General features: G+C 41.6%; 1 protein-coding gene across 8 annotated transcripts in view; it reads left to right on the top strand.

Annotated features, from left to right (window-relative positions):
* Window positions 1–20,842, top strand: part of GRB10 (growth factor receptor bound protein 10) — a 450,157-nt gene that overhangs the window by 345,129 nt on the left and 84,186 nt on the right. For all 8 annotated transcript variants that reach the window (XM_070727755.1, XM_070727759.1, XM_070727754.1 and 5 more), the window contains one exon: window positions 13,034–13,149. In XM_070727755.1, the coding sequence (XP_070583856.1) occupies window positions 13,034–13,149 (116 nt within the window). The remainder of the gene's footprint in view (window positions 1–13,033; window positions 13,150–20,842) is intronic.

The following is a 20,842-nucleotide window of genomic DNA, read 5'->3' as shown; positions in this document are numbered from 1 at the left end:
TAAAGAAATTAGGATCCTTAAACAAATTCCCCAAAAAACTGAGAGATAACAGAAGAGAATATCATGGATAGTGGAATAAATGGAGGATGCTCTTTAGATGGCTTGTCCTGGATGCTTATTTCCTGGTGAGATAAATAAATAAAAATTTAAAACAAAGATATGGCCCAAGAGTTTTGCGACCAATTCATGACAAAAGAGGGGAAGAAGTTGACAGCAGATGTCAGGAAGAACAGACTTTGGAGGATATTGAGACAGAAAAAGTAGGAACAACCAAAGACAACAAGAAACAGAAGGAATAAGAATGTGAGCAAAGAGAGAAAATAGAATAAACAATAAGTCTAATCTCAGTACATATTGACAGTTTAAATTCACACAAATTGAAAACTTATCTTCTCGAAATTACAAAACCAGAAAGTCCATATACTCCAGCAAAATGAAAAAGAGCTAAACATGTATAGCAATATATGAAAACAAAGATCTAGAAAAAGATTTAAGCAGATGAAAAAGAAAGAATACTAATGATATCTGCTAGGATCCACAACACAGAGATTCTATTAGTAGCAATTTATGCTTCCAAGAAGAGAAAAAATTCTTTTTTAAATTACATTAAAAAATAAGTGAAATAGGTTCTGAAAATATATGTTTAGAAGGAGACTTTAATGGCATAATTAATAATGATAAAGATTATAAAATTGCAAATAAAAAGATGCAAAAAAGAAGAAAAATACTTCCGAAAACATTCCATGAATTGTGACATGAATTGCATTTAAAAGATTGTTGTAGAGTAAGAAATCAGGAAACTAGAAAATTTACATTCTACTCAAATCCCCATAGCAATTGGTCTAGAATACAGTGGGGGGGGGAGTATTTAGTCAGACACCAATTGTGCAAGTTCTCCCACTTAAAAAGATGAGAGAGGCCTGTAATTGACATCATAGGTAGACCTCAACTATGAGAGACAACATGAGAAAACACATTCAGAAAATCATATTGATTTTAAATTTCTGGGTATCACAAACCTGTAATTAATTCTTTATGAGGCTCTGCTGTACTCCACTTATTATATTTAACTCCAAACTCCAGTATGGTGAAGACCAAAGAGCTGTCAAAGGACCCCAGAAACAAAATTGTAGCCCTGCACCAGACTGGGAAGACTGAATCTGCAATAAGCAAGCAGCTTGGTGTGAAGAAATCAACTCTGGGAGCAATAATTGGATAATAAAAGACATACAAGACCACTAATAATCTCCCTCGATCTGGGGCTCCATGAAAAATCTCATCCCATGGGGTCAAAATGATCAAAAGAACGGTGAGAAAAAATCCCAGAACTACACAGGGGAACCTAGTGAATGACCTGCAGAGAGCTGGGATCAGCATAACAAAGGCTACTATCAGTAACACACTATATTGCCAGGGACTCAGATCCTGCAGTGCCAAACGTCCCCCCTGCTTAAGTCAGTATATGTCTGGGCGCCTTTGAAGTTTGCTAGAGAGCATTTGGATATCCAGAAAAGCATTGGGAGAATGTCATATGGTCAGATAAAACCAAAGTAGAACTGTTTGGTAGAAACACAACTCATCGTGTTTGGAGGAGAAATAATGCTGAGCTGCATCCAAAGAACACCATACCTACTGTGAAGAATGGGGGTGGCAACATCTTGCTTTGGGGCTGTTTCTCTGCAAAGGTACCAGGACGACTGATCTCTGTTCATAAATGGGGCATGTATTGTGAGATTTTGACTGCAAATCTCCTTCCATCAGCAAGGCCACTGAAGATGAAATGTGGCTGGGTCTTTCAGCATGACAATGAAGGAAAAGCTTCATAAGAAGCATTTCAAGGTCCTGGAGTGACCTAGCCAGTCTCCAGATCTCAATTCTATAAAACAGTGGTTCTCAACCAGTGGGTCATGACTCTGGCAGGGGTCGAATGACCAAAACACATGGGTCGCCTAATCCAGTGTTTTTCAAACAGTGGAGACATGGTCAGGTGTGCTGCGAAGAAGGAAGCTTAGGTTCCGGTCTCGCAACTTTTTGCTGAGGGCGCGAAGAGCAAAAAGTTGCAAGACCGGAAGCTGAGCTTCCTTCTTCGCGCCTTCCAAGTTTTCCGGCAGCTGCAGCACCCTGCCCGGCTGGAGCTTCCCTGGAGGCGGTGGCAGATGATATTTGGGGCTCAGCGGGAGGGCTCTGGCAGCAGCGGCACCAGGCAGTAGGCCACGCACAACGGAGCTGGGCGTTGGAGTTGGGGGTGGGGAGCGACGAAAGTGTGGAGACCGACAAAGATTTTAGTTGATTTAAATGTTGCACGCATGTGCGTGCTTCCCATTACCCTGCCAGCTGCCAGCATCAGCTTGATGACTGCCTGGGGTGGGAGCGTGAATCCATGCTCCGTAAGCTGCCAGCACCGGCCTGATGACCGCCTGGGGTGGAGTGCTGATCCACGCCCTGCGAGCTGCCGGCATCAGCCCGATGACCTTCTGGTGGGGGGAGCGCAAATCCATGCCCCACAAGCTGCCGGCACTGGCCCGATGACCATCTGGGGGATAGTGCAGATCCACGCCCCGCCAGCATGATGACCGTCTGGAGGGGAGCACGCGAGCTGCCGGTGCCGGCACAATGGCCGTCGGAGAGGAGCAAGAGAGAGAGAAATAGAGAGAGAGAGAAAGAAAGGGAGATAGATAGAGGGAGAAAGAGAAAGAGGGGGGAGAAAGAGAGAGAGAAAGCAAGGGGGAGTGAAGGAAAGGGGGAGAGAGAAAGCAAGAGAGAGACAGAGCAACAGACAGAGCGAGAGAGAGAGAAAGAGAGAGGGAGAGAGAAAGAAAAAGAGAGAGAGAGAAACAGGGGGAGAGAGAAAGAGAGAAAGAAAACGAGAGAAAGAAAGTGAGAGAGAAAGTGTGTGTGAGAAAGAAAGCAAGAGAGAGAGAGAGAGAGAAAGTGTGTGTGTGAAAGAAAGAAAGAAAGAAAGAGAGAGTGAAAGAGAGAGTAAGAGAGAGGAGGGAGAGAAAGAAAGCAAGCAAGAGAGAGAGAGAAAGAGATAGCAAGAGAGAGGGAGAGCAAGAGAGAAAACAAGAGAGAGACAGAAAGAGAGAAAGAAAGCAAGAGAAAGAGAGAGAGACAGAAAGAGAGAGAGAGGAAGGGAGAGAGAGAGAAATGAGAGAAAAAAGGGGAGAAAAAAGAGAAATGAGAAAATGATTGCAACGGCGGCGGCTTCCCTTCGAGGAGCAACAGCGCCGGGAATGTCACGTAATGAAGGGAAGCTGCTGGAGCGGCGGCAACTGCTGAGATGGCTCCGGTGGCTTCCCTTCATCATGTGACGTTCCCGGCGCTGTTGCTACTCGAAGGGAAGCTGACGCCATTGCCGACACCTGGAAGGAGAAAGTTTTTGCAGCTGCTTACAGGTAATAAGAGGAAGCAATGAGGAAAGGAGCCCCCCGAAGCTGCCGGGATTGCAGCAGCCCCCACCCTTCCTGCAGCTTGGAACTCTTATAGAGCTCCTCAGCCCCCTGAAGCTGCCGGGATTGCAGCAGCCCCCACCCTTCCTGCAGCTTGGAACTCTTATAGAGCTCCTCAGCCCCCTGAAGCTGCTGGGATTGCAGCAGCCCCCGGCGGTAACATTTCGGATAATGAACAAAATTTTCTCTGGCTGTTTGGTATCCAAATTTTTGTTCAGATACCGAAGCAAATTTTTGCCGAAAATTTTGTTCGTTATCCGAAATGTACGAGAACCAAAGCGTTCGAGTACCGAGGTACCACTGTATAGCAAAGTATTGAGATGAACTTTTGTTATTGACCAAATACTTATTTTTCACCATAATTTCCAAATAAATCCATTAAAAATCAGGCAATGTGATTTTCTGGATGTGTTTTCTCATATTGAGATCCACATATGATGTCAATTACAGGCCTCTCTCATCTTTTTAAATGGGAGAATTTGTACAATTGATGTCTGACTAAATACTTTTTTTCCCCACTATAGATATGATTTAGGCAAATGAAAAGGTGGAAAACTTAATAAACTCAATAGAAATAGGAGTAAATGAATGGGAAGATCATAACCCTTAAAAATAATATAGAAAAGCGAAGGAGAAAAATGTAGGAGATATATGTTAAATGCTCAAATTTTAAAAGAACAGGAATTTATAAATTGGATTAAAATGAAACTGTTTATCAAACAAAATAATACTCAAGATACATCATTACAAAACTTAGGGGTACTGCAAAAGTGTACCAAAGCATATCAAAGAGGAATGACAATAGCCTATACAGGCTAGGAAAAATAAAGAAAAAAGGTGGAAACACAAACAATTGCTTGATACAGGGGATGGACAAAAAAATGGAAACACTTGACTTTGGCATCATAATATTTGAACATGTTCAAATCAATCAAAACTTCACATATTTTAATGGGTTTTTTTGTTTTTTAATTCTGTTATTTGATATGTTTTTTTAAACTACCTTTTTTTTACAGAAATTTAAGGAAATTGGTTATAACTTTCTAGAAATGGCAGATGTCTCAGACTTTCAAAGAGACCAAATTGTTGGTGCTCGAATGGCAGGCGCTAGTGTAACAAAAAGTGCCTGAATGTTTGGCGTTTCAAGAGGTAATGTCTCAAAAGTAATGACTGCTTTTGAAAGAGAAGGGAAAACATCCTCAGCCAAGCACAGGTCTAAAGCGAATTGTTAGAGTGGATCACAAGACCGCAGCTCCTAAAATCACTGCAGAGCTCAATAGACATGTTCCGAACCCAGTTTCCACAAAAACTGTTTGAAGGGAGCTTCATAAATGTGGATTCCATGGAAGAGCTGCAATTAGAAAACCTCTGTTCTCAAAGACAAATGTTTCAAAGAGTTTACAGTTGTGTAGAAACCAGCAGAAATGGTCCCTCAAGCAGTGGCAAAATGTGATTTTCTCTGACAAATCATTGTTTACCCTTTTTCTGACCTCCGGCCGTGTTTACATCTGGAGACAGCCAAAAGAATAATTTCATCCAGGCTGCCTTCTCCCAACCGTCAAACATGGTGGGGATTCAGTGATGATCTAGGGTGCTATTTATTGGAAATCCACCAGGCCAATGATTTCCCTAAAAAGATGCCTAAATCCACTTAAGTCAAAATGGCTTTCTCCCCGCCAGACAAATTAGATATAATACGAGAATACCAGAGAAAGCACGCAATAATTTAAATTGTGATTTTTTAAAAACATCAAATAAAAGACATGAAATTTAGATCTAAATTTGAAAATATAATTAACACTATTTACACCAAACAAAAAAGGATATTGATTAATGAAGGTATGACAGATCAATTTGACATAGAGAAAGAGGTATGACAAGGCTGTCCATTATCACCATTATTGTTTATTCTTTCAATTGAAATGCTATTAAATCAGATTAGAAAAAATTAGTAAATCAGAGGAACTAAAGTAAAAAAACAAACATATGAAACCCAGGCATTTGCTGATGATTTGGTGTTTTTTTTCTAGAAGAGCCAACAGAATTGGCCATACAATTATTAAAGGAAATTGAGTCATTTGGAAAGGTAGCCAGACTTAAAATCAAACAAAAATACTAACAAAAAACTGCAACCAAAATCAGATCAAAAAGTTAACGCAGAGAACGGGTTTTCAAGTAACAAAAAAATTAAGTACTTAGGATTATGGTTTTCTAGCCAGATACTCCTCACTAAAGGAGGATAATTATATAGAATTATTAAATAAAATGAAATATGACCTGAAAAAATGGAAGAAACTACAAATTTCATCAGTTGGGAGAATTGTAATTATAAAATCAAATATTTTACCGAGATGGTTGTATCTTTTTCAGACGGCACTGATAAAGTTAGATACAATTTTTTATACAGATATAAGCAAATTGATATCAAAATTTATATGGTTTGGGAAAAAGCCAAGAGTCAAACTTAAAGCACTACAAAATAACAGAATGAGAGGAGGTTTTGGGCTCCCAGATCTATCAATCAGCAATTTTACTGTGGGTAAAGAAATCGATTACGTTGAATAATGAAAGAATCCTGACATTGGAGGGATACAGTATCCAGGAAGGAGGGCATGCCTATCTAAGGGAAAGAAAAATATCAAACTTACACAATTCCAAACACATGCTATAAGAGGGACATTATTACAGGTTTGGAGGAAAATTAGAAAGAAACATTATACAGAAATACCTTGGTCGTTATCCATAATAGAGGCCCTGATTTACCCCAATGCAGCAGAAAAATCAAAGATGAGGACGTATGAAGAATTATTAGATACAAATGGACATTTAAAGAAGGGGAAAAAAATATGAAGATGAAAGGAAATATATTGATTGGTTACTATATACCGTATTTTTCAGTGAATAAGATGCCCAAAAAAGAGGGTCAAAAACTGGATGCATCTTATATTCTAAATGTAGCCCAATCACCCGCCATCCCCCACCCTTTGGAGGTTTTCGGACTCCACACATTGCACTTTGGGGTGGTTTCAGGCAACAGGAATCACTTCCACTTGCAGCCAGGGGAAGGTAGAGACTCAGTTAGCGAAGGGGGCTGTCAGGCCGAAGTCTTCATGTGGAGGTAGAGAATTCAGCCTGACACAACACAACGGGGGATGAGAGGGGTAGTGAGTAGTCAGAGGGGAAAGTTACTAGACACAACCAAAGATTCCTTTCTCCAAGCCAAGGCCTCAACTGAAGAGAAGAGGAAGTTGATAAGCCTCGGCACACAGACTGGCTCTCATGATGAACTTGTGGGTGTGGGGGATATAAGATGAACCTTAACCTAGGTGGGATTCTGGAAAGTACTCAGAATCAGAATGACAATGGTGTAGCTAACATGGTTCTGTTAATAAATCAAGCTCTGATTGAGAGATTTGGACTGGGACTTGTTTTATTTATCAGAATGCTATTTAGAACGCTGACAAGGGCATTGCGCAACAGGCATAAGGGAAGGTGACTCGCTAGTTGACCTGGGTGGAGGGAGGGGTAAGCATTTTCATTGTATTTCAGTTGGCAGGCAGTTCTTGTGGCGCTGCCACCCAAAAATGCTTTCCTCCTTGATTCCAAAAATGGGACGTGCAGCTAGAGCTGCCTGCCACCCAAAATGCAATGCTCTGTTTTGGTCTCCACATGCTTCATTTTTTAAATTGGGGAAGGAATCATGGCACTTCTGCCTGAAAGCACTTTTCTCCTCATTCCAAAAATGGAGCGTGCAAAGATTTTAAAAAATTGCGCTTCAGGTGGTGGGTGATTCTGGTCGGCGCTTTAGCCCAAAACTACTTTTCTCCCCAATTCCAAAAACAGTGCGTGCAGCCGGTGCTGCCTGCTACCTGAAACACAATGCTCTCTTTTAATCTCTGCACACTCCATTTTTGGAATGGGGAGAATAGTGTTTTCAGGCAGAAGTGCCATGATCCCCTCCCCAATTCCAAAAACGGAGCGTGCAGACAACAAAACAGCATTGCCTTCAGGTGGCAGGCAGCTCTGAGAGCTCACTGATAAAAGAAACTGTGTCACAAGGGGAACAGAATTGTCATACTTAGTGTGGAAATAAGTTTTCATGCAGCTGCTTCTTGCTCATATTGTGTGTTTGTAAAATAATTATTTGGTACTTTACATTTCAGTATATGTTTTATATCTTGTATCTTTGAATTTTATGCACTATGCTGCATTTTGCTATGCCATACCAAAAACAAAAAACCCATGGATAGCCTTGGTTTGTTGACAGATATGAAATGAGGAAACCAAATTCCTCACACCACATCTTTTTTTTTTTGACATTTTCTTTTTGTACACCAGAAATCCCTGAGCAAAAATTACAATTTTAAAAAAACTCCTACATTCTTTGCTTTGCTCCCCCAAAATTAAGGTCCATCTTATATTCTGATGTGTCCTATACTCCAAAAAAATGGTATTCAAATAGAGAGAAGATACAAAAAGGATTTAGTAGAATTTGGCATAAGTAAAAAACAAAACTTAGTAGATAAAATTCTGGTAGGACCCGACAATAAATTTATAATGAAAATGTATAATTATCTTTTAAACAATGAGAAACCTGAGGAAATAGTTAAAGAAAATATGATAGCATGGATGAAGAATTTTGGATATACCATTCAATTAAAAAGATTGCAAGAAATTATGGAGGAGCATTATAAAATGATACTATTGGTCCCATATAAAGAAAATTTATATAAGATGTTTTATCACTGGCATTTTGCCCCTGACAGATTAGCCAAAATATATCCAAATGTAGACCCTATATTCCAAATGTTGGAAGTGTAAAGCAACCCATGGTACATACTACCACTTATGGTGGACATGTCCAGAGACCAAAAAAAATTGATAAAAAAATAATAAACTACGAAGAAGAATTAAAACCAGAAACGTATTTACTAGGAATTATTAGAGGACAACATACAAAAGCAAATGACTACTTAATTATACACATCTTAACAGCGGCCATAGTTCCCTCTAAGCTGAGCAGTGAGCAATCGCTCACTTAAAAATCATCATCAACTCAGAGTTTTCCAAACCTGCCCAGAAGCCGAGAGGGAAATTTTATTATTATTTCTGTGCCGCCCAGTCCCGAAGGGACTGCCGCTCAGACACTATACTTTTCCGCCCACCCCCCCAAAAAATTAGAGACAACACTGACAGCGGCTAGACTTTCTCTTTCGCTCTTATGGAAAAATGAGAACATACCAACAGAGAATATGGTGATCAAAAAAATGTGCAACTCATTGTGCCACAGTGAGTAGACTTACCTTAGAATTGCAGAACCATCAAGAAAAATATTTTTTTACTGTATGGGAAAAATTGCGCCGGACAGGGAATGAAACTCGAACACAAGAGCTGGATGAAAAATGGGTCACTTTATTGATTACAGTAATAGACCTGTAGAGGGTGCTAAATGGGGCGAAAAATCCTGAACAAAACATACTTGGGCAACCAATGGGCGAACTCCTAGCTTGGTAAGGGTGAAGCGAGCCCCGCCTTCACCCAAATTGAAAGCCACGCCCAGCGTGTGGGAGGGCTCACCTCCATGACCTGGAACCGGAAGTGACGTAGATGAGCCCCAAGTGCTCCTCCCTCCCACCACTCCGTCCGTGGAGGAGGCATGAGTTGTGAGACGAAGGAGCCCATCACCTTTTAACAGATGCCCAAGGGAGAACACACGGTTGCAACTGACACCCTTTCCACCCCGTTTTTGCCAATAGTGACCAAATAAAGAAAATTCAATCAACCTATTTACAACGATACATCCCCTAACCCAATAAAAACCTCACACCTGACCAGGATGGAGAAGGCGAAAAAACAATCTGAAATAAAGCTTCCAGACTGCCAAAAATTCCTTCTCGGCCCCAAAGGGCGACCTCTGCCAGACACCCTGGATAGAGCGGAGGGTGGTGGGTGACCGATCTGGAGGGTGAGCAGGGAGCAAAGGGGTGAGGGCGAGGGGTGCAGAGCCTGAAATACCCCTCCCCTTGCTCCCGGCGGCCCCTGCGAGCCAACCACAGCTTGTGGTGGCTCAGGCGCTTGGCACCCCACCAATCAGCTGGGAGGTGGCGTCCTGCCCCTCCCAGCTGCGACAGACTTCCAGCCGGGGTGATTCTTCCCCCGGCTGGCCGGGCAAGCTGTTTTGCCGCCGATAGCGCGTGGGCGCGCCCAGCTGGGAGGCGGTGTTCTCGCCCCTCCCCGCCGGCGCAACTATCGGCCGGGCGAAATCGCCCGGCCTCTTAACTCTATAATTGGCTTGAAAGGAAAAGAAATAGAATAGTATGAATGCATAAAGAATGTATACTGAAGACACAGAATTGTAAAATGTAAATATGCTAATGTAATGATACCTTTGTTTTTGTATTTTGTTTTTAAAACTGAATAAAAAAGGACAATTTATTATTTTTTAATATTGTTATATTATTTATTTTCATTTTATTTATTTATTTATTAATAGAGTTGAAAGGGACCGTTAGGTCATCGAGTCCAACCCCCTGCCTGAGCAGGAAACCCTACAGCAGCCCAGCCAAATGGAAGTCCAATCTCCTCTTGAAGGTGTCCATAGTTGGGGAGTTCACCACCTCCCCTGGCAGGCAGTTCCATTGGTTGATCGCTCTGACCATCAGGAAGTTCTTCCTTATTTCCAGGTTGAATCTCTCCTTGGTCAGCTTCCAACCATTGTTCCTCGTCCGGCCCTCTGGTGCCCTGGGGAATAAAGAGACCCCCTCCTCACCGTGGCAACCCCTCAAGTATCTGTAAACTGCTATCATGTCCCCTCTAGACCTTCTTTTTTCTAGGCTGTCCATGCCCAGTTCTCTCAATCTCTCTTCGTAAGTCTTGGTTTCGAGTCCCCTAATCATTTTGGTTGCTCTTTTTTGCACCTTCTCCAGAGTTTCGATGTCTTTTTTGTAGTGAGGTGACCAAAATTGGATGCAGTACTCCAGGTGGGGTCTGACCAGGGCATAGTAGAGTGGTAACTGCAATTTGATTATTTTCTTTGCATTTTTTTCATCCGTGGCTTTCAAATTGTTTTATTTCAAGACTAGCCACAATTTTATTATAGTATTAGTCTCAAGAGGGAGCAAAAGATCAATTTCCAAAAGATGGAAGGAATTAAAATATTGTTAAAAAATAAAACTAAGCATAAACCCAATTTTAGAAATAAATAATTTTAAATTACATTTCAATTTTTTAAAAGATAGTAATTTTTTAACCTTTAGAATTATTATAATCTTTAAAACAAAATACTCCAAAGACTAAAAAATAGATCACTTTATTGTCTTAAAATGTCTTAGAATAAAATCCTTCATAATCCTTCACTAGAAATAGATCAGTTTATTGTTTTAAATTGTCTTAAAATAACATACAGTACTTTTAAAAATATTTAAAATTTTATTTGGTTAGAAAAATTGAAATCTTTCATGTTTTTAAAATGTTTTTTTTAAAGAAAGCACCAAAGAGCACTAAATTACAAAATTATGAAAATATTAGGAAATACTACTAAAACAAGATTCTGCTTTTGAACTGCTCAAAACAGTTGAGAACTTACTATTTGTATATATCCTTTTACTATAACTATGGGCTGTCAGACTTTTTTTCTTTGATTATTTTTAAAACATGTTCTAAATCTTTTTAAATTTGTAAAAGAAATAAGGCACATAAAAGCCAGTATATTAGAATTACAAACACTGCTAAAAACAAGAAATTTATCTGGGAAAATCCTGGAAAAGATAATCAAGTGGCAGATTGGCACCTAGAAATGAACAAATCAGTTATTTAAAGCCAAAATGGGTTGGTTAAAAACAGATCATGCCAAACAAACTTTATTGCCTTCATTGACAAAATGTTTAAAACAGTGGATCAGTGAAATGCTGTAGGCATAATTTAGATTTTAGTAAGGTATTTGAAAAAGTAGACCACTGCCTACTTGGTAAAATAGAACAAGGTGGGATAGATAACATTACCACCAGTTGGGTTCACAACTAGCTGACCAACTGTACTTAAGATGTATACCTCAATGGAACTACAGTGATACCTCATCTTACGAACACCTCTTCATATGAATGTTTCGTGATACAAACCCGGTGTATAAGATTTGTTTGCCTCATCTTAAGAACCATTTTTGTCTTACGAACCCGAGCCTGGGTGTGTGGGCTCTCTTACTGCGTGTGCGCTCACTTGCTGCTGCAGTGATTCCCCTGCCTTGTGACTGCCACCGCCGGGATTTCCCATTTGCTCCCTGCCCCCTCCGAGATTCCCCTGCCTTGAGACTGCCACTGCTAGGATTTCCCATTTGCTTCCCGCCTCTGCTGGGATTCCCCGCCTCTGGACGTGCATAAGAAGACAAGCCAGCGAGGTGGGGAAGGGGGCTGAAAGAGAGGGAAGCCACGGGTGATGAAGCGCTTGGGGGGATGTCCGGCTTGGGGTCCGGAGTTGCCCCTCCTCGGCACCCCCAAGCTGAGGAGGGTGGCTTCCTGCTTTTTTGACCCTCCCCTCACAAACCCTGGCTCTCAGAACGAAAGACAAGCCAGTCGGGTGTGGAGGGGGGCTGAGAGAGAGGGAAGCCACGGGCGACAAAGGTGAAGTAGTCATTAACAGTACGGCTCGGAGTCCGGAGTCGCTCTTCCTCGGCACCCCCAAGCCAAGGAGGGCGGCTCCCTGCTTCTCTAACTTGGCTAGCTTGTCTTTCGTTCTGAGAGCCGGGGTTTGTGAGGGGAGGGTCAGAGAAGCCCTCCTCCCCACCCGGCTGGCTTGTCTTTCATTCTGAGAGCTGGCAGATGGGAACTGAGAATAGATCACAGCTTCGGGGTTTGTGTGTGAGATTTTGCTACTTGCACAGATGCAGGAAGCAAAGTTTTGCTTGGATGCATGTTCATGCCCCAGAGCCACGGAGCTGCATGCAATTAGGCACACTGGTAGGAACCCACTACGATCATGTTAAGTATTAGTACCACTTAATACTGCACTGTTGAGATCACACTTGGAATACTGTGTCCAGTTCTGGTCACCATCATACAAAACAGTTGTTAAAACTCCAGAAAGAGTACAGGGAAGAGAAACAAATATGATAAGAGTCTAGAGGATAAACTGCATAATGCATGGTTGTAGGAATTAGATATGTCTGGTCTAATAAAGAGAAGGACTGGGGTGACTTGATAGTCTTCTAATATTTGAGAAGCTGTCAAGAAGAAAGAGGGTCAATCTATTCTCCAAAGCACTTGAGGTAGCTGGAAGATCATTAACAAGTGATCTAACCTAGAACTAAGGAGAAATTTAATGACAAGGAGAACAATTAATCAGTGGCATGGTTTACCTCTAGAAGTTGTAGGTGCTTCATTGCTGGAGGTTTTAAAGAAGATATTGGACAACCATTTGTCCAGAATAGGAAAGGGTCTCTGCCTGAATAGAGAGTTAAATTAGAAGATCTGCAAGGTCCTTCCAACCCTATTATCTTATATTCTATGTATTTATATATGGAATATACATTATATATGGAAAGGATTCTGTAGGAGATAATGAAAATTATCTGTTTTATCTTCTGCCTATAGAGAGATGCCTGGAAGATCATGAAATGCTTGCTCAAGTTGAGTCTACCATGGGAAATGGAAGTCAATTTTTATTCAGGAAGAACTATGCAAAATATGAATTCTTTAAGAATCCTGTGGTAAGCTTACTATAATTATCCTTTATATAGTCATAATTGCTGACTTGAAAAAAAACCCTTTCCTTTTCTAAACTATGCAGTATCAACTCTTATAAATATCATGGCACTAGTAGGAAATAATTTTACTATGCATGATTGGAACAATTCTCAGTAGTAGACATGGGGTGAGGTATCATCAATATGCCGATGATATCCAGCTATACATCTCCACCCCATGTCCAGTCAGCGAAGCAGTGGAAGTGATGTGCCAGTGCCTGGAGACTGTTGGGGCCTGGATGGGTGTCAACAAACTCAAACTCAACCCAGACAATACGGAGTGGCTGTGGGTCTTGCCTCCCAAGGACAATTCCATCTTTCTGTCCATTACCCTGGGGGGAGAATCATTGACCCCCCCAGAGAGGGTTCGCAACTTGGGCGCCCTCCTTGTTCCACAGCTCACATTAGAGAAACATCTTTCAGCTGTGGCGAGGGGGGCGTTCACCTGGTGCACCATTTGCGACCCTATTTGGACCGGGAGTCACTGCTCACAGTCACTCATGTCCTCATCACCTTGAGGCTCGACTACTGTAACGCTCTCTACATGGGGCTACCTTTGAAAACTGTTCGGAAACTTCAGATCGTGCAGAATGCAGCTGCGAGAGCAATCATGGGCTTCCCTAAATATGCCCATTTTACACCAACACTCCACAGTCTGCATTGGTTGGCGATCAGTTTCCGGTCACAATTCAAAGTGTTGGTTATGACCTATAAAGTCCTTCATGGCACCGGATCAGATTACCTCAGGGACCGCGTTCTGCCGCACGAATCCCAGCGACCAGTTAGGTCCCACAGAGTGGGTCTTCTCCGGGTCCCATCAACTAAACAATGCCGCTTGGCGGGACCGAGGAGAAGAGCCTTCTCTGTGGCGGCCCTGGCCCTCTGGAACCAACTCCCCCCAGAGATTAGAATTGCCCCCACCCTCCTTGCCTTTTGTAAGCTACTTAAAACCCACCTCTGCTGCCAGGCATGGGGGAATTAAGATTCCTTTCCCCCCTAGGCCTTTACAATTGTATGCATGGTATGTTTGTATGTATGTTTGGGGTTTTTTTATATTAAGGGGTTTTTAATTCGCTTTTAGTATTGGATTATTATTGTTCACTGTTTATGATTGCTGTTAGCCGCCCCGAGTTTTCGGAGAGGGGCGGCATATAAATCCAATAAATAAATAAATAAATAATAATAATAATAATAATAATAATAATAATATAACAATTAATTTTTACTTATGGAATGGTAATTACTTCTTATTTTTTGCAGAAACATTTTGGCTTCAGCTGATATTTATTTATAAGCCAATCTTGCCAACAAGTATCCATTTGGAGAAGAGATCATTACTATTTTATGGAGCTATATATTCTTGGATTGTACATCTTGAGGTTCCTATTTAGTTAATAATGGCTAGGAATAACTAAAGAACCTTAGCAATCAGAACATATAGCCTGAGACAGCTAGATATTTGCACCAGACATCTAAAAATGGCCAATATAGGGTTTTTTTCCTTTTTAGGTATAAGGTTATTCATGGTGATTGATGTGTGTTAAAAGATGCAGTAAGTCTTCTCTTAATAAAATGAAAAGAAACAGAACCTCATCCTTAAAAAATACCCAGTATTTTATTACTGTAGAGTGGTACCTCTACTTAAAAACTTAATTTGCTTGGTGACCAAGTTCTTAAGTAGAAAAGTTTATAAGTAGAAGCAATTTTCCCATAGAATCAATGTAAAAGCAAATAATGCATGCACTCTCAAATTTCCTGGCAAATTTTTCTGGGCTCGAGTTCTTAAGTAGAAAATGGTTCTTTAAGAAGAGGGGGAAAAATCTTGAACACACAGTTCTTATCTAGAAAAGTTCTTAAGTAGAGGTGTTCTTAAGTAGAGCTACCACTGTATTTCAAAAGGGGAAAGCAAATTGATTACCATATTTTTCAGTGTATAAGACACACCGGTGTATAAGACGCACCCAGATTTTAGAGGAGGAAAATAAGGAAAAGTATTCTGAACCAAATAGTGTAGTATTATATTGTTTAATAAAATACTAGTGTAGCAGAATGCTTTTTACAACCATGTATACTTGTTACAAACTTCAAACTTGACACCTTCAAGACTTGTGGACTTCAGCTCCCAGAATTTCTCCACCACTCATGCTACCTTAGGAATCGGAGTTGAAGTCCACAAGCCTTAAACTTGCCAGGTTTGAAGACCCTTGCACGCCTAACCCCTAACCCAGAGGTCTTCAAACTTGACAACTTTAAGACTAGTCGACTTCAACTCCCAGATTTATCCACTAGTTATGTTACTTCAGGAATGGGAGTTCAAGTCCACAAGTCCACCTTAAACTTGCCAGGTTTGAAGACCAAAGTGAAGTTTCACCCAAACCCAACTAATTTGACCCCTATGACAATCATTAAGCATTGTACCTCATGATTCTTGACCAGGTGTATCTTTTCTTTTATATACACTGAAAGCATAGGCACTAATTACAGATTCCTTGGGTGTCCAATCACACTTGGCCAAGAAAGACTTCTATTTTACTCTACACTCTATTCTACTCTACTCTGAAACCTTGTGTAAAACCTTATATGATCTTGAAAAAGCTAAATAGAGTTAGATGGGATTCTGCTGCTTACTTGGATGGGAGACTGTGGGGGAAACTCTAAATACAGACACCCCCCCGCCTAGAAATAACACATAGGCCAGAAGAAAATAATGAAAAATCCCCCCAAATCTATTATTATTAAAATGAAAACAACCAGCAAAAACAAAGACACAACTATTAATAAATCCATGCTTTAAAATCTCCATTTCTTAAATATTTATCATAGTATTATAGTAATCTAGTAATACGATGAAAATCTATCTGAACACCAATGCATCAATTAATATATTTCCATAAATTATACTTTTCTATAATTTCATTCAATATTTCCAAGCTCAATTAATTTCAGGCACTTAGCATTTACAATTATTAACTTTCATCAATCTTCTACATTTCCAAGTATATTTTAAATTCATAATGCAAACTCATAAAATCATACAGTACATATCATAAACCCCTTATTTATTATATGTATCTTCCATTAATTTTACCTATGTAATTCTATATAGTTCTAAAATTCTAATCCAATTTTATGAATTAATACATCCTAATATTAAACAACACCTAAATATATCTTTTACAAATATTCCATAGTCAATCCATATTTAATAATCATCCCTCCTCAAATTTCTACCACTGTTCTCATTTCTGGGTACCTCTCCTATCTCTCTCCCTTTTCTCTCTCATTTGTTTCTCATTTCTCCCTCTTCCTCCCTTTTTCTCTCATTCCTTCCCTCTTTTTCCTCTCTTTTTCCATCCCTATCTCTTCACCCCTTGTATCTGTCTATCTGTCTGTCTCTATGTGTGTGTGTGTGTGTGTGTGTGTGTGTGTGTGAACTCTTGAACCATTTCCAAAAACAGGTGAGAGCTGGGGGTTTTTTCTCTGTTATTATTTTACCATTTGCTTTAAATCAAGAGTCACTTCTCCCTCTCTTTTGTTTCTCTCTTTCCTCTCATTCTCTACCTCAATCATTTTCTCATTTCTCTTTTTTCTTCCCTTTTTGCTCTCATTTCTCTCTCTCTCTCTCTATTCCTTCCTCTCTTCTCTATTTCTCTTGCTTTCTTTCTCTCTCCCCCTCCTGCCCCTTTCTCCCCCATCTTGTCCCCTCTTTCTCTCTCCTCCCTTTCTCTCTCCCCCCTCTTGTCCCCTCTTTCTACCTGTTTAACGGTGGCTGGATCAATGCTCTTGATGCAGGCTGCCTCCGTCTCATACGGGCGGTGGAGGAGAACTGGCAGCAGCAGTGGGCAGCCCCCAGCGTGGCGATGGGGGAGAAGGTGAAGTTCAGGGCTGAGTAGGCCAAGGCCGAGCCCGTCACTCCCGGCTGCAATGGAAGTGATGTGCCGGTGCCTGGAGGCTGTTGGGGCCTGGATGGGTGTCAACAGACTCAAACTCAACCCGGATAAGACGGAGTGGCTGTGGGTTCTGCCTCCCAAGGACAATCCCATCTGTCCGTCCATTACCCTGGGGGGGGGATTACTGACCCCCTCAGAGAGGGTCCGCAACTTGGGCGTCCTCCTCGATCCACAGCTGACATTAGAAAACCATCTCTCAGCTGTGGCGAGGGGGGCGTTTGCCCAGGTTCGCCTGGTGCACCAGTTGCGGCCCTATCTGGACCGGGACTCATTGCTCACAGTCACTCATGCCCTCATCACCTCGAGGTTCGACTACTGTAATGCTCTCTACATGGGGCTACCTTTGAAAAGTGTTCGGAAACTTCAGATCGTGCAGAATGCAGCTGCGAGAGCAGTCATGGGCTTACCCAGGTATGCCCATGTTTCACCATCACTCCGCAGTCTGCATTGGCTGCCGATCAGTTTCCGGTCACAATTCAAAGTGTTGGTTATGACCTTTAAAGCCCTTCATGGCATCGGACCAGGATACCTCCGAGACCGCCTTCTGCCGCACGAATCCCAGCGACCGATTAGGTCCCACAGAGTGGGCCTCCTCCGGGTCCCGTCAACTAAACAATGTCGGTTGGCGGGCCCCAGGGGGAGAGCCTTCTCTGTGGCGGCACCGACTCTCTGGAACCAACTCCCCCCGGAGATCAGAATTGCCCCTACTCTTCCTGCCTTCCGTAAACTCCTCAAAACCCACCTTTGCCGTCAGGCATGGGGGAACTAAACATCTCCCCCTGGGCACATTTAATTTATACACGGTATGCCTGTGTGTGTGTCTGTTAGTATATGGGGTTTTTAAAATCTTTAAATATTTTAATTAATTGAATTATTTATGATTTGTTTTACACTTGTTGTGAGCCGCCCCGAGTCTTCGGAGAGGGGCGGCATACAAATCCAAATAATAAATAAATAAATAATAAAATAAAAATAAACACTGCCCCTAAGACTTTCTCCTGTCCTCGGGGAAAGTTTGATCTACAGGGATAACTAGCAAGAGGAAAAAAACGTAACACCCCCCCAAAGGAATTGGAACAATCTTTCTCCTCCTCCTCCAATCCTTTTTTTCCTCCTCCACTGGCATCCTCTTCGTCCGCTGTTTTCTCCCACTGTTTCCCCCCTTTGCTGGCATGCAGCGCTGGAAAGAAAGCGACCTCTCTTCCCTTGTATTTTCTAGAGCACAGGGCAGCACTGGTACAGCTTGGGGAAAGAAGGAACAAAGGGGCTTTGGGGAGGGGGTGGAGGGGTTAGTTATGGGATTCCTTTCATCTCTTCCCCTTCTCCTTCTCTTCTCCCACCTCCCTTTCTCCTCTTCCTTTCCTCCTCTTCCTCTTCCGCCCAGCTCTGCCCATCCTGCCCCACAAGTGTCCTTCCAATTCCTCACAATTGCTCCAAGCTTTGGTCCTGTGCCAAGTACAGCTGGCGGTGTGGTTTCCCCTCAGCCTGACTTCCACGCAGGCCGGGTGCCAGGGACTAAAATAACCTTCTATTAATGTGCCTCCAAAGCCGAGGGAGGGAAAAAAGACTTGGCCATGCAGTTTGGAAGTGGGCGATGTTGCACTGCAGAACTTGGTCTGGGGGGCAGCGCTATGATCTCAAGCTGTGCAGCATTCATTCTGCCTCCTCCTCCTTCTTCTCCCCACCTGCTCACGCCCGCCCTCATCCCCAACAGCTGCGCTCTCTCCCACCGGTCAAGAAGCCTTTTCACCGTTTTTGGGCCTCTTATTTGTTCCATGAGGAGCAGGATCAATAGGAGGGGAGGAGGAGGTGGAGGGCACACGTGTCTCCTCCTCGCTTCCTCTTCTGCTTTTCACAGCTTTTATTTCCAATTAAAACAGTTCTTGAGCCTGCGGGGGGGAGTGGGGTGTTTGTCGCCCGTGTGTGTGTGTGTGTGTGTGTGTGCCACCTCTGTCCATTGGGGAATCCCAGAGGCAGAAGTCATTAGGCAGGGGAATCCCTGCGTCACCTGGGCTCAGGTTTGTAAGACGAAAATGGTTCTTAAGACTGTTCTGGATTCTGGTAGAACTTTGGTTACATTGAAAATAATGCTTACTGAATGCAGGATTTCATAAACAAAAAAACCCTCCATTTTTATTATCCTCTCTTCCGTATTCAAAATACAACACAGACTGTCACATTCCTCTCTCTTTATCTTTAGCAATTAGCAAACTTTCCTCCATGCCTCCTCCCTTATCTTAAGATTTATGTCTATACAGCTTAGTTCAAAAGCACCAGGAAAGCTGTGAAATAACAAAGAAAAAAATAACTCACTCCGGAGCCAAAACGGCACACCACCCATGATAGATTTACAACATTGAAAACTCCGCCCTTCTTCCCCGCTGGCGCCATGACATGATGAATACATCACTGCAGTAATTAACCCGTTCCTTCCTTTAATATCTTTTCCCTAACACCTGCTCCCTGCACCTTTGAACTCTTCTGAATTGAGGATTTAACCAGCGATTGTCTGTCTCTTCTTCACTGGAGTCTGGACTCATAGCAACATCCTGTGGCTGGCCTCCCACCTGATCTCATACCTGTAACCCAGGGCCTGCCACTAATTCATAAACACTATCTGTATCACAGTCAACAAGCTCTTCATCATGCTCCAACTGACCAGGAGTATATACAACAAAGACGAGGCAAACAAATCAAACACCAGATTCGTATCACAAAAAGTTCATATGAAGAGGCGTTTGTAAGATGGGGTATCACTGTATCATTTTTTAATATATACATATGTTGCATTGCATGTTTATATATTCCATTTAGGTCATCCTTTCACATCTTATTCCTATCTTTACCTTCGTTACCAAGCCAATCGTACCAATTGTTCCAAATCTCATAATACTCTGAATAACTAGTTCCCTTAATCTCCATAGTCATCCTATCCATTTCTGCATAACTATAACTTTTTTCTATGGTATTATTTTCTGGCGGGATCTCCTTATTTTTCCAGAATTGTGCATAGGATATTCTTGCAGCAGTGATTATATGGCTAATTAAATATTGTATTTTGGGGGGATATTTTTTTGTTCTTACTCCTAGGTGCATAAATTCTGGGGTAAATTATATATCTGTTTCAGTTATTTCCAATAGCCACTTAGCAGTTCTTTTCCAAAATCTTTTTGCCTTAGAGCTCGTCCACCACAAATGGAAGAAGGTGCCTATTTCTTTGTTGCATTTCCGACAAGTTGGGTTCAGATTGGGGTGAATTTTTGCTAACCTGGAGGGAGCCAAATACTATCCATAGAACATTAATTTTCTTTAAACATTAATTTTCTTTAAAAGCTGCCAATTTCATAATTTTACAGTTAATATTCCAGGTCTTCTCCCAGTCAGCCATATGAATACTGTGTCCTATATTCTTGGCCCAAGCTTTCATCGTTTCTTTAACAATTTCTTCTATTTTATCTGTTTCTAACAAATATTTGTATATTTTAGATATTATTTTTTCATCCAGTCCTAACAGAGTTTTGTCTAGTGGATATACATTTCTGTCTATGCCTGTTCCTTCTCTGTCTTTTTTATATCTTGATTTAATTTGCATATATGGCCACTAATCAATTTTTATATTTTGTTGATCTAGTTCCCTATTTTTTAATTCTCTGGAGGAGTCCAATATATCGCTATACAGTAATACCTCGTCTTACGAACTTAATTGG

Source organism: Erythrolamprus reginae, chromosome Z (assembly GCF_031021105.1).
Source record: "Erythrolamprus reginae isolate rEryReg1 chromosome Z, rEryReg1.hap1, whole genome shotgun sequence".
NCBI classification, from domain to species: domain Eukaryota; kingdom Metazoa; phylum Chordata; class Lepidosauria; order Squamata; family Dipsadidae; genus Erythrolamprus; species Erythrolamprus reginae.
The sequence above is the reverse complement of the archived record's forward strand: the minus strand, read 5'-3'. Positions and strand labels throughout refer to the sequence as shown.